The following is a 12464-nucleotide window of genomic DNA, read 5'->3' on the forward strand; positions in this document are numbered from 1 at the left end:
ACTCGGCTTTACCTTTGAATTCCTCCAATCAAATGAGACCTTAGTTTTTATTCCATGTTTATTAACTATACAGGACAGAACACACATCTTCCTTTCAAACATACAGAACATTTACACCGGTCCGTTTGGCTCGCAGGCTGGAATGTAAAATCAGCAAAGCACTCTCCGCTCACCCTTTACGATGGCAGAAATGAACAAATGACCAGACCAAACCTTTTTACTTTACACCTAAACAACAAAAGGGGACAAACACACAACGGTAACAGTGCAAAACGGCTTGCGGATTGATCTGAACACGTGTTTTTAACTTGTTTGATGCATTTCAGTAAAAGTGTACAGCTACAATTAAGGTCTTCAGCACCATTTGAACAAAATGCCTGATTACCATACATTTTGTGCAAAATCTAACCTTTTATATATACCATACTCAATAAAATTCCTCTTGTATACCATTTTAATGGTTTTAATAAAGTTTAGGGTTCCCCGTAGTTCATTACACAGACACCCTCTTCCAAAAAAAAAAAAAAAACCTAAGAAGTAACAACCTCTTTGTTATTGCACAATCCATCTACCAACAGATGCACCAATCAGACAGGGAGTAAAATCTAATTTAATGGACTTAAACGGGAGCTTTATTGTGCTGTGGAAATTAAAAACTTAGGGATTTAAGTGTTACAATGTTTGCCCATTCATCAGCGGTTCAGTGTATCGTGTACCACTCTGCAGAGAAAACTAGTTACAGCAGATGTTAATTAGTGTGTGAATTAGCCACTAAAAGACTCCAGTAAGACCCCTCTCTCTGCGACTCCTCCACACACACGGTCCCAAAAATAAACAAATAAACAAAGTGGCCTCCGCAACGCTCCGACGCAGCAGCTGGTTTAGCAGTAAAGAAGCTGCATCTCTCTACGTGCAGCATTCTGCAGTGCTGGTCAGAAGTTTACATACACCAAACATGGGCATGAATTGGTATTAACTTCAGGCTTTCTAGAAAGCACAGTTTTGTTTTTTGTTTTTTTATTCCTGCGGCTGCAGAGTTGATCGATGAACACTGACGCAAATCAAATCCGAGCAAGATTTCTGCCTTTCAACTGCAGCGTGGAGTGTTAGAAATCCGCGAGGAAAAGTCTTAAGTTTTTCTGTAATAACAGGCAGTCCTTTTCCTCTCCTTTCCAAACCTTCACGTTTTGAGAACCAGTTTACACTTGGCATCTCATCGAGCAGCAAACGCTGGAGTAAAATGTCTCCCAAATTAGAAAGGCTGACCTTTTTTGAGTGTGATCTAAAAACGGGAGCGAAGTCCTGGTTGGCCTCAAGGTTACCGAGGCACCGTCCTGCATAGTTGACCCAAACAGTTTCACGACAAGTGAAGATTATATACGAGGCCAAATTACAGCTCCTTCACACCAGACAAACACATATGTGAGAAACTGCAGACATTTCATTCACTACTGAGGGAAATCACCATCCGGCTGGCTGTAATAATCAGTCCTTTTGTCTTACAAAACTACTTTGGGCCGGTGTCAGCTATCCTGCAGCGTACCGATATGCGACCCGGTGTATCGGGTGTAGCCAACAGGGGAAACCCGGTGCTGATTTCACCCCAAAAAAAAAACAACAAAAAAAACTGGAGTTTAAAAGAAGGAAGGAGCACAGACTTGTGAATTAGATTCACTAATATTATGACAGAGGAGAGCTAGAGGAGGGAAACGAACAGATTTTTAGAAAAAAATCTATCCCTTCTACTCTTGGGTTCTTCCGCGTACACAGTCTGTTCCATCCTCCTACGTCAACAGCAGAGGACTCCTAGGATTCAGACTCAGTTCTGTGAGCTGGGGGAAAGAAAGAAAAACAAACAAACATTATTTAATGTTCAGCTTTCAGGCTTCGGTAATACTGTACGTAAGCATGCAGCTACTATGAGTCACGGATGAAAGTGGCTGAATACTAACATTGCTTGGGTATCCGTAGTGGCTCCGTGTCTGCGGAGATGACTTGATGCATGACCCCTCTGAACTGGTACAGTAATTTCAGACTCTTCTCCTCTCCCACGCAGGGGTCGTAAAAGCCTGGCAGCCCCGCCTGCGGGCAGAGACAGCGTTCATACGAAGAGCACGCCTGCTGATTTACAGATGCTCGGGGAGCCATCATCATCATCATCATCATCATCATCATCATCTGCTCCTGCTTCACCTTAGATGCCTCGGTGAGGATGAGCTTGGAGTCTTTGACCAGGCACTGCAGCGGCACGGTGACGTCAATCACCTTGGCTTTCTCCTGCTTCTGGCTGGTGTCCGACACAAACTTCCCGTACCAGCCGTTGAGGATGATCAGGCCTGGGCAGTAATTCACAGCGTGTTTGGGGTTCGTAAAACAGCTGCAGGTGATGCTAAAATGTCGGCACTGAACTGTTTTACTGCAGAGTTTAGGGCGGTGAAACAATCAGCATTATTTGGTCTTTTTTTTTTTTCTGAAAAGCGCAGAGTTATGTTTGTCTCCCTTTGATAGGTCCTGAATAAAAAGGAATTAAAAAAAAAGTATTTATACCCTCAACATTTCAATTGATATTTTTACCAATCAGAAAACATGTAATGTGATTCTATGGTGCAATGATCCTATGTGGAAATATTGCTGCACAATCAAATTATTAGAATCTGCATGGTTTATGTTTCCGTCAGAGATCGGGAGCTGATCTAGCTGGATTATAAGAATAAACCATGATAACACAGCTGGAATGTTTCCACAGATCTACAGATGTCTGAGCTGCAGTCTGGTGTTTTCAGTCCCGTTTCAGTTCAATTCAGTGCATCTTTATAGTGGCACTTCACAACAAATGTCATCTTAAGGGACTTTACAAAGACAAAAAATAAAAGTACATAAAAAGCTCAACCCATCATGCACAAAAAAACTAGAAAATAAAAAACACAGCTTTTCACCCAAAACTTCACTTGCAAATTTGTCAATAGAAACAACAGAAATATTACAAACAAATTCACTGAGAAAAGTTGAATATTTAATTTTCCTACTGTAGACATAGAAAGCAAAAAAAAAAAACCTCACACCTTTGGCACATAGCTTATTTTTTTTAATGTTGCAACGCTCTGAGATTAGAACATTAAATGATTAAAATCATGCAAGAGGCTTATAAAGAAACACATGGGAAACTGAAATCGTAGTTCAGATACAAACCAGTACGGTACGGACGCCAGGCGGCATTCATCACACAGATGTGGTTTATACCAACATCATGACTTGCTTCACAGCAGCAGATAATAAAAGTAAGACGACCAGGATCCTGAAGCCGCAGAGCGTCATAAAGTGTCGAAAGTGACAAAGATAAATGTACCTGAATTACACAAAGTCTGGACTGGATCCAAACAAGAAAAGTTTCTGTTTGTTACCCCTGCTGTACAGCGGTCCTCTGTGTGTGTGTGTGTGTGTGTTGCCTTACCCATCTTGGATTCTTCTGCTTCTATGATTCTCCTCACAGACTCCTGCATCAGCAGAACCTGCAGGGGAGCCGAGGGAGAGAGGAAGAAGAGGAGGAGGAGGAGGAAGAGGAAGAGGATGGGTAGGGCAAAGGAAAACAGCGTAGGATAGATGAGATTCGGTCATGTGTTCATAACGAGGAGAGCCTGACTTATGAACAGAGATCATTTACACCCCACCACACAACGGAGGGAAAAAGAAGAAGAAAAAAGCACAACATTTCTGGAAGGAGGTACTCACAGCGGTCTCAGCCTCCTGCTTCTTCTTGGCGATGTCTGTGGCGGAGCTCTTCCTCTGCAACTCCAGCTCTCTGAGAGAGACACACAAAAGCAAACATCAACAGGCACCCCGCTGGGATTCACTGTGGAGGCTTTCGCTGATGGTAGCACAAGCATTAAAGAAACCCCTCGACATGCTTGTAAACAGAAATGCTAAATGTTTCACCAACGCGAGGGCTTCAGGCGGACGTTTCTGATCCAAAACTCAGAAACCGAGGGAAACAAATAGCAACTCACTCAGTGATTACGGTGATTTGATGACGAAGGATCAAAAGCTATCAAATTAGGTTTGAACGGCGATGCGGTTAGATTACTCACTGCTCCTTCTGCGCTTTCGTGTACGGGATTATAATTAGTCTGTGGACGGCGACGTAGGCCAGGAGGGGTCCGACGGTGGCGTAGAAGACGGCGCTAGGCAACAGCTGGTCTGTCAGGTGGACCGGGAACAGGTACGTCTGACTGGCACGCGACAGCCTCGTTAAAACAAACACAAGAAGAGGTATCAGCAGCAGAACAAGGCGACGAGACAAGACCGTCATTCAGACGGACAAGGACACACAGAAAAGTGCGAGATCGCGCCTCGGGGCGGCTCATACTTAATCTTGAGTGTGACTCCCTGCGGGACCCCGATGCTGACCGTGGCCGACAAAACACTGTGGCGGCTGATCTTCCTCTCCGCTCCGTACTCCACCACCGTGCCGAACCAGCCTGTCCTGCGAAAAAACCGTGAACAGAGATCGGACCCGACGGAAGCCGAAGAGTGTGCAAAGTTTGGTAAAACTAAAAATGCGTGCTTTTTTTCTGTTTTTTTCCTGAACTTAAACCGATCTAAATTTTGCACAGGCACACAAACAGTGCAGTCAGAGTTCTCAACGTGTCATACAAAATTCAGTGAATAAGACATCAGATGTTTTTCCATGTTCCAGGTAGCAGGAGAAGTACTAAATATACATGCGACCAACAAAACAACCTCACGGCTTTAAAGTCTGAGCCAGAGGACGTTCAGTTTTATTGAGTCAGAAAATGTTACATCTGCTGACATAAAACTTGCTTTAGAAATAAGAGAAAATTCCACTTTGCACTACATTTATTTATTATTATCATGTAGCAAACATTAGGCAAGTTGCCAAAAGACACCATTTGTCTCTTAGCTGTAGAAATCTCTTTTGGTCTTCACTTTACAAAAAAGGCGACCGTGTTGAGGTCAGTTGACGGAGGAACGTGTTCACAAATGTTTTAGAGGAAAACCAACGAGGCTCAGAGGGAAAATAAGTCATCATTTTCTATTTACTGCTCTTTCCAAGGTGGCAGACGTCACCTCGGGTTCTTCTGTTCGTCTCGAATCTGCAGCACCTAAAAATCAGTCGCTGCAGAACTCCCATGAAAAAGGCAAAGCTTAAGTGTTACTTTCAAATGAAAAAAAAGCAACAACAAAAAAACATCTCAATTGCAATCGAGATCTTTTTTTGGAAATTCTTTGAAGTTTCTAATGCGTATGTCGCTACGTTATTGCTGGGATAAAAAAAGAAAAGAGGGAGGAGGATTAGCAGCTAAACATCCTGTTTATAGCAACAATCTGCTCCACTGAGTCACACCAGAACAACTGGATTATTTTCATCTTGTGCTTTGGATGTTCTTCAGGGACACAATGAAGCAGTCTACGGGTTTAGAGGAAAAAAGAAAAAAAAGCCCTAATATGTTAAAGTGACAGCACTGCCTTTTCCCCAAACATCAGCTGTTTGATATGATAAAAACCCAACAAACGGTACGATTCATAACAAACGCTGCTCAGAGAGCCTGTCTTGCAAACAGCTCGATCAAAATTAAAAAGAAGATATGATTTTTATTTATTTATTTATTTTTTTTCCTGTGCCAGTGATAAAAGTCATACTTTACGGAGCCTTTCACTTTGGTCTGGTCCTCGTCCTGGAACTTGTACTGGTAGCTCATCATCAGGTAGGAATGAGGCACACCCAGCTAAAAACACACACCAAACAGAAAGATGATGGAACAGCATAAATCATGACTTTCAAACATTACGGTTCTGGTCACAAGTTTACATACACTGTTCGTGGGCCTGAATGTCACAGTCGGTTTAGGCATCTAATTACGCTCCTGCAGTCTGTCTCCCAGGGTGGAATCATAACACGGAATACAACTAGAACTATATTTAATTAGTGGATTTCCCGCCACAAACAAAATATCGTCCATATATGTCCAACAGGGTTAAGGGTTATTCTGTTCTGACATGTGTTTGGGTTCGTTGTCCTGCTCAACTTTGTCCAATTTTCAACCGTCTAGTTGATTGCTTCAGCAAGAATCTTCTTCATGAGTCTGTTAAACAACCCCACAGCATGATGCTGCCTCCACCGTGCCTTTCCATTTTGAAGGTTTCACCTCAAACCCATCCTCCAAACGCCGACACGGTTCATGTGTCACTGTGGCCAAATGTCATTAAGGGCCTGGAGGTATTTTGAAAAATCTGCTTTTTTGTAGGAAAGTAGGAGCTTCTGAAAGTGACTGAGGGGAAATTTAAAGTGACAAACTGTGAAGTGAAGTTATGTTTGCTTTATGAGAACTGAGGGTGACATAGTTACTTTACTGTGTTACAAAATGGCACCAGGTACCTAGAAAATACATAATATTGCACCTTTAATCCATGTAGTCCATAAGACATTTCACTTGTGTGTGTCCATAGCTGTCAATTTTTGTCTTGCTTCAAGGTCTCTTGTTTTGGATGTTTTAACCATCTGACTCAAACTGTTACTCGCAGGAAAAGGAGCGGCTCTTTTGCAGATTTATCCTCAGATACAGATTCTGAACAGGTAATTAAATCATAATCTAAAACCTGGCGTAGTCCTATTTGTGGATTAAGAGTAAAAAAACCAGCAAGTTTCAATGAATTGAACCAGTTCTTCCAAAGTGAGTAGTAAAACACCTCGTCAGAATTAAGCCAAGAGTTTGTTGACGGCTACGCAAAGAGAAAGGTTTCTCTGTAAGGTGAGATATTTGTCAGGCTGTGTGGACACATTGATTATGTATTAGAGACGTAATCACTGCAAACTAGTGCTTTTGATTCTTGTTTTTAATAAATTACTGAACTTAATTTATTTTTTGATTATATAATCAAAAAATGACAAGTTAAACAAATCGTGATGCAGCTTAAACTAATGAGATAAATAATGCCGGTAATTATTTAATAGCTTCTGTAAATACAGTGTTATACTTGTGTTTACCTGCAGAGCTAAAGTAAAGTGGCTACTCTTGGTGTCCCGCACCAGGCTGGTTGTCATGGCGCTATTGGGCCCCCAGCGCCACTGAAGGTAGCCCATGGTGTTCTGGTCCAGGTGGCGCGCCGTCATCAGAGAACAGCTCGGCCGCAGGCCTCGGGGCGAGAACTGCACACCGCACTGGGCTGTGAGAAAACTGGACAGAGAAGCGACAAACATTGGCTGCGGAGCGAGAAGCAGCGCCGCCTCCGACGTGCCGCACAAAAAATCCGGGCCTTACCACCGCGGCGTGATATTACGAAACACCTTCAAGCCAATGAGTGGCCCCAGCGTGTCTCCAGCGCCAAACTCCACCTTTGAAAATGAACAGAAATGCAAGTAGAGTCCATGTTTAAAAAGCTCAAAAGTTTTATTTTTAGCAGTGTTAGTTGTGTGTACCTCTCCCCAGCCTTTAGCTGATGTGACTCTGCGTACAGTCACGTTGATGTTGCCCCCTCCGCTCCCGTTGTGCGTGGAGAGTGACCCGGACAGCATTGCCGTGTCGGTGTTGGTCAGAGGAGCCTGGAGACACGACGGCGTTTCCACGTGAGAACGAAACAGCGGACAGGGAGCGCTAACGACATGTGCTTTGATCTACCTCTATAGACTGGGAAATGTGCATCCTGTTAATTTCTATGTGAGGAAAGCCTCCGCCAGGCATCTCCTCAAAGTCGTCGTCATAGCGATCGAACAAGTCCGTCGCATCCACACCGACGCTGATTGTGCCCTGGGAGGTAATAAAGCAAAACAAAACAAAATAAGAGGATTAAATGGCAACAAAGAGTAGCAGGAGAAATGTTGAAATGAGGTCGATCTCTTTAATTAACATCGGCACAGAAGTGCTGGTTTTTTTCCAGAAATATACTGAAAACAGTGAAGGTAAAAAGAGTCAAGAAGGGAAAAGAAGATTAAACCTTGGGATTCGTTCTTTGCTGCAGTCTTCTCTCTTCTTTTTCTCTCTGAAGCCTTTCATATTCCTCTCGGATTTCAACAGGTGTTCTCTTCCTCTCCACCACCTACGCGATGACATCGTATTGTACAGAGAAGCGTTTGCGACGTGCACTGAAGCAACGAATGCATGACAAAGTACGTAAAACGGACCTCCCAGCCTTCCACCTCCAGCCCTTTGTTCCCAAAGATGTCATAGATGGCTCGGGAGTGAGCGTCACTCAGCACTGAGGAGGAAATATTAAGTTCAAATCCGTGTTTCCTTGTACTATTGTTCTTTTTAAGATACTCTTTCTCTTTCGGCACAGATTAAATTCAAATCGATACCTTATTCAGCTCACTGAAAGCGTTTATTGTGAATCAATTCCCCCTACCTTCGTAGGCCTGGTGAACCTGATTGAAAAGTTGCTCGGCTTGTCTTTTCAGCTCAGGGTCTCGATGTTTGTCAGGATGATACAGCATGCACAGCCGCCGATACGACGCCTTCAGCTCCTCCACTGTAGCCTGCGAGAGGAGAAAGGAAAGGCAGGATTCCTACATTCAGCACAGAGCGGTGTAATAAATCCCAATCGCTACGGCAACATCAATGTGTGCGATATTGCAATAAAGCAAGAGATTGGCTGGATGCAATATTTGGTAAGGCTTTAGAAATGCATTCAATTCTGCTTTTTGGCTAATTATCAGGTGAACTTCAGGTCGTTTTTTTTTTTTTTTGCCTACAACTTTTATGTATCTACGATTAGAAAACAGAACATTGGGGAACATTTCAATGACTTAAAAGAAAAGAGAGCAGAAGAAAACGTGAGTAAATCATTATTGATCTTGTCATGGTGATATCGAATGACAGAATTGCTATGTTGTCGCACTTTCAGTCACGCAGCCTGATTTACATTCAAATGTTGAGTGAAATTAATTATCGCGTATTTAATCAAAACAAATCCAATCCCTTCCTTTAGAACAGAGGAATTTAAATGATCACAACATACACTTTTTGTTTCACGATGGGAAGCTTGAGGAGTGACATGTTCTTAGATCTGTTATGCTGCCCTTCTGGCATCTTGTTGCTATTTTCAAAAAAAAAACATTTCCTTTCATCTTCATTGGTTTGACTGCTGGGTTCACCTAAAGCTGAGGTGAATCGGCCGGCGCTCAGTCCAGCCTCTCCTCGCTGCTTTGCTGACAGCAGGAGATGGATGGCACTAAACTTTTTCCAGTATTGACTTTTCTGTCCTGGCCTCTTATGAAAGCGCCATTATCCCCCAATTCAGGTTACAAAATGGATTCTGCTGGTGAACTTAAAAATCAAATAAAGACACTACTAAAATCCTGTTTTTTTTTTTTTTTTGCAATTGAGTGGGGCCTCAAAAATAAACCCTGCTATATTTAAAATGAACTCTGACACAGTAAAACACAAAACTGCGTTTATAACACTTTGAGATTCTTGGAATTAATCTTCCATTTCTCTCTTGTTTATAGTGAAATATCCCAGCTTGATGTTTAACTGCTGCAAGCGAATGAGACGATGCCTCTCTACTTTTGACTTCCCCTCACTGGCCTCATTCGTTAATGAATTTTTGTTTTGCAGTTTTTTTTACTAGTTGTGCCCCATTCATTAAACTGCTGCACAGATCTGTACTATTTAACACTTACAGGTCAGAAGTCCAGTTGAGTTTAATTGTTTTAAAGACATGGTGCTGATCAGAGGTAGTAGCACTTTTGCTTTCTGTTTAAGAATTAAAAAACATATTTTTCCTTGCCTGTCAACAGAGAGTGAGTCGTTGATTGTGACTTTATTTTTTATCAATTTTGTTATTTACTTTTGTCAACTCTAAAGCTTGTCTGTTTGCGTACCTTTGATTATCTGGCCAGTGTTTGTCCTTTTTGTTCAGTTCTGTTGTGGATGACTTCCGTCAGCCTCTTTGTTATTTCTAAAGCGCTTAATAAATAAAGAGTGTTTGTATGGTATTTGGAAGGTAGGGACAGGAAAAGGTGTTGAATTTAACTTGACAAAAATGTTCTGCTCATGCAGTGAAAAATGGTGTTGGCAATATCATGCTGCGGGATTGCTTTCCTCCAGCAGGGGGTAAGGTGAGGGAGATACCTCACTTTAAGGGAGATACCTTTTCAGCATAGCAACAGTTTTAAATATATATACTGCAAATGTTTAGGTAAAACCTTTAGAAAGTCAAAGTCAAAGAAATCAAAATTAAATTCCATGGCAAGCTTTAAAAATGTGTGCTCATCATTTAATGTAACTAAACTGGAACTATCTTACAAAGAAGAATGGGTAAAATGTTCAGATGTGCAAAGCCAATACGAAAACAAACCCCTAAAAGACTGTATGCAGCATAAAATGTATATACAATCCAATGAAGTTTGTGCTTTTAACATGACATAATGTGAAAAAGTTAAGGAGGTACAATTGGTACAGGAGGACAAATAGTGTTATAGCAGCTTTTGCTCCAATTTATATTACTTTAGATACTAAGAATGTAATAGTGCCTCAGCTTTTAGCTTAAGGGTTTTAGCTGCCTACAGTAAATAAGCATAAGCGACGTCAGTCTCCATAGCTTTAATAAAAACTAAGATTCATGAGAAATCTGATCAGTGTCCGCAGCATCAACCCGGACTCGTCCTCTCCTCTGAGGAGGAGGAGGAGGAGGTGCAGTCTGACTGAGGAGCGGTGCTTAACTGGAGGACGATGCACCGACTGTAGGCCGCTTTGGTTCAATGACAAACTATCAAACAGCCACGGCAAACAAGAGAGAGTTCACACTCCAACTAAGAACAAACCATACCTCTTTCCTCACGTTGAGCAGAGAATAGTAGTCCTGAGTATTAAACTCAAAATCATCTTCTGTAGACGCCGCCATGTTTGCGTGTCGTCCCGTTTGATCCCGCCCATCGCGTTAGCGTTCTGTAAGCTCATTGGTCAGCGAGATGGAAAGCTTGAGAAGTGACAAGTTCTTAGATCTGTTATGGCGCCCTCTGCTGGTTGAATTTAAATTCGAGCAAAACTACGAGACTATATAACACCAAAGTTGAGGTATTACAGTTGATATTTATTTATTTCGGTCTTGTCATAGCTACTTAAAGCTGTATGCAATCGACAAACATGCGGAAGAACTTTATATTTTCCAAAATCAAATAAAAAAGTGTTTGGAAACTCCTCATTCCCCCAACACTACACAATGTTTAGGATTTGTCTTAGAATTTTTTTGAGCTATTGGTGCTGCATGTAAAAGTTGAGAGAGAATCACAAGGAACTACCCCATTCAGAAGCCATCAAATTTAATTAAACAGGCATACTTAAAAGTCTCATGATATTACTACTGATGGGGTACAAGTAGAGAGAAAGAAACTGTTGAATTGCTAATTTCCCAGGGAAAACTGGTGCAAAGAGTCAAAAAACACAATTACTTATGTGCTACTTTTCCACTCAGTTTTCTGACAGCTTGAATTTCCCAAAGCATAGAAAACAGCATTCTTCACAAGTCAGGCTCCAACAGCTTGAGATTCTCCACTATTCTCAGATCTGCTTTACATGGAGTCATGTCCTACAGCCTTGTTTTTATTCCACAATACATTTTGAGTTATTTTTAAAAAATCTGGTCTTTCTCCATTTCCCTCATAAAACCTGGAGCTTTCTTTGCTTCGTGCATTACCACCTGAATAACGATTTCCTGATCAGTAAGCCTTCTTTGGATTCATGGTCTGATAAAAATGTCTATAATTTCAATATCCACTTGTGTTTGAGTGTAAAGGGTATCTTTACCATCTGTTCTCCTTTTGTCTGATACGGGTTCCATCTTCAATGAGTCTGGAAATGTGCTATTTGTTTTCCTTTAGACTGCCACTAAGCGATCATTCCAGCATCATCTCCTTGGCCAATATGTTGGCAGATCCAGGATTCACCACTGAATACCACTTCCAGCCAATCACCCACACTCCGTGACTGCTTCTCTTCAGCCCACTGGAACCTTATTTTCTTCTGTTTAGGTGTTAATGATGCTAACGCTTGCCTTTCATGAATCCATTTTCCTTCAGATGATTTCTTGCAAATTGCTCAAAAAAATCGACTCCTCCTCCTATTTGTCTGTAATTTTTGTGAATTTCTGTAAACTGATTTCCTGTCTCATATTTTCTTCTGTGAATCATCTCAGTGAACTTCCTCTAAGAGTATTCTGTGCACTTCTTTGCTAGGGGGTTGTATACAATCTGCAGGCTGGTCTTTACCATGATGCCAAGTAGAGCATCAGAACTGAATGAATGAGCTCTACAAAAAACCTGGAGCTGTAACAGACACTGTCTGGTTCAAGCTTGTCAGCTTTAAAACGATGTTTCTTTTCATGTGTCTCATTTTTTTTTCTTTCAAAGTCTCCCACAATCAATAGCTGAATGAGAAATAACATATGGAGCAGATATCTGAACGTTGGAATGTGGGGATGGTGAAAGGATTTGGTTGAATCCAGAAAAAAAG

At 41.7% G+C, this 12464-nt stretch overlaps 1 protein-coding gene across 1 annotated transcript; it reads right to left on the bottom strand.

Annotated features, from left to right (window-relative positions):
- Positions 1-47: 47 nt before the first annotated feature.
- On the bottom strand, positions 48-10893 carry dnajc11b (DnaJ (Hsp40) homolog, subfamily C, member 11b). Its single transcript, XM_008409340.2, has 16 exons — positions 10783-10893; positions 8359-8488; positions 8138-8211; positions 7951-8052; positions 7635-7763; positions 7436-7558; positions 7278-7351; positions 7004-7193; positions 5659-5744; positions 4364-4480; positions 4086-4241; positions 3730-3799; positions 3452-3509; positions 2194-2336; positions 1953-2082; positions 48-1832 (listed from the first exon to the last, which is right to left on the bottom strand). Exons 1-16 carry the CDS (start codon positions 10855-10857, stop codon positions 1807-1809), a joined length of 1683 nt encoding a protein of 560 aa, XP_008407562.1. The 5' UTR covers positions 10858-10893; the 3' UTR covers positions 48-1806.
- Positions 10894-12464: the final 1571 nt, after the last annotated feature.

Source organism: Poecilia reticulata, linkage group LG5, assembly GCF_000633615.1.
Source record: "Poecilia reticulata strain Guanapo linkage group LG5, Guppy_female_1.0+MT, whole genome shotgun sequence".
Lineage (NCBI taxonomy): Eukaryota > Metazoa > Chordata > Actinopteri > Cyprinodontiformes > Poeciliidae > Poecilia > Poecilia reticulata.

Bases quoted from the DNA above. Each gene is read 5' to 3' on its own strand.
- dnajc11b (XM_008409340.2), bottom strand. From the start codon at position 10,857: ATGGCGGCGTCTACAGAAGATGATTTTGAGTTTAATACTCAGGACTAC. The intron at 8,489-10,782 runs GTATGGTTTGTT...CTCCTCTCGCAG, and splicing joins TGCTCAACGTGAGGAAAGAG to GCTACAGTGGAGGAGCTGAA. The intron at 8,212-8,358 runs GTAGGGGGAATT...TTTCCTCCTCAG, and splicing joins GGTTCACCAGGCCTACGAAG to TGCTGAGTGACGCTCACTCC.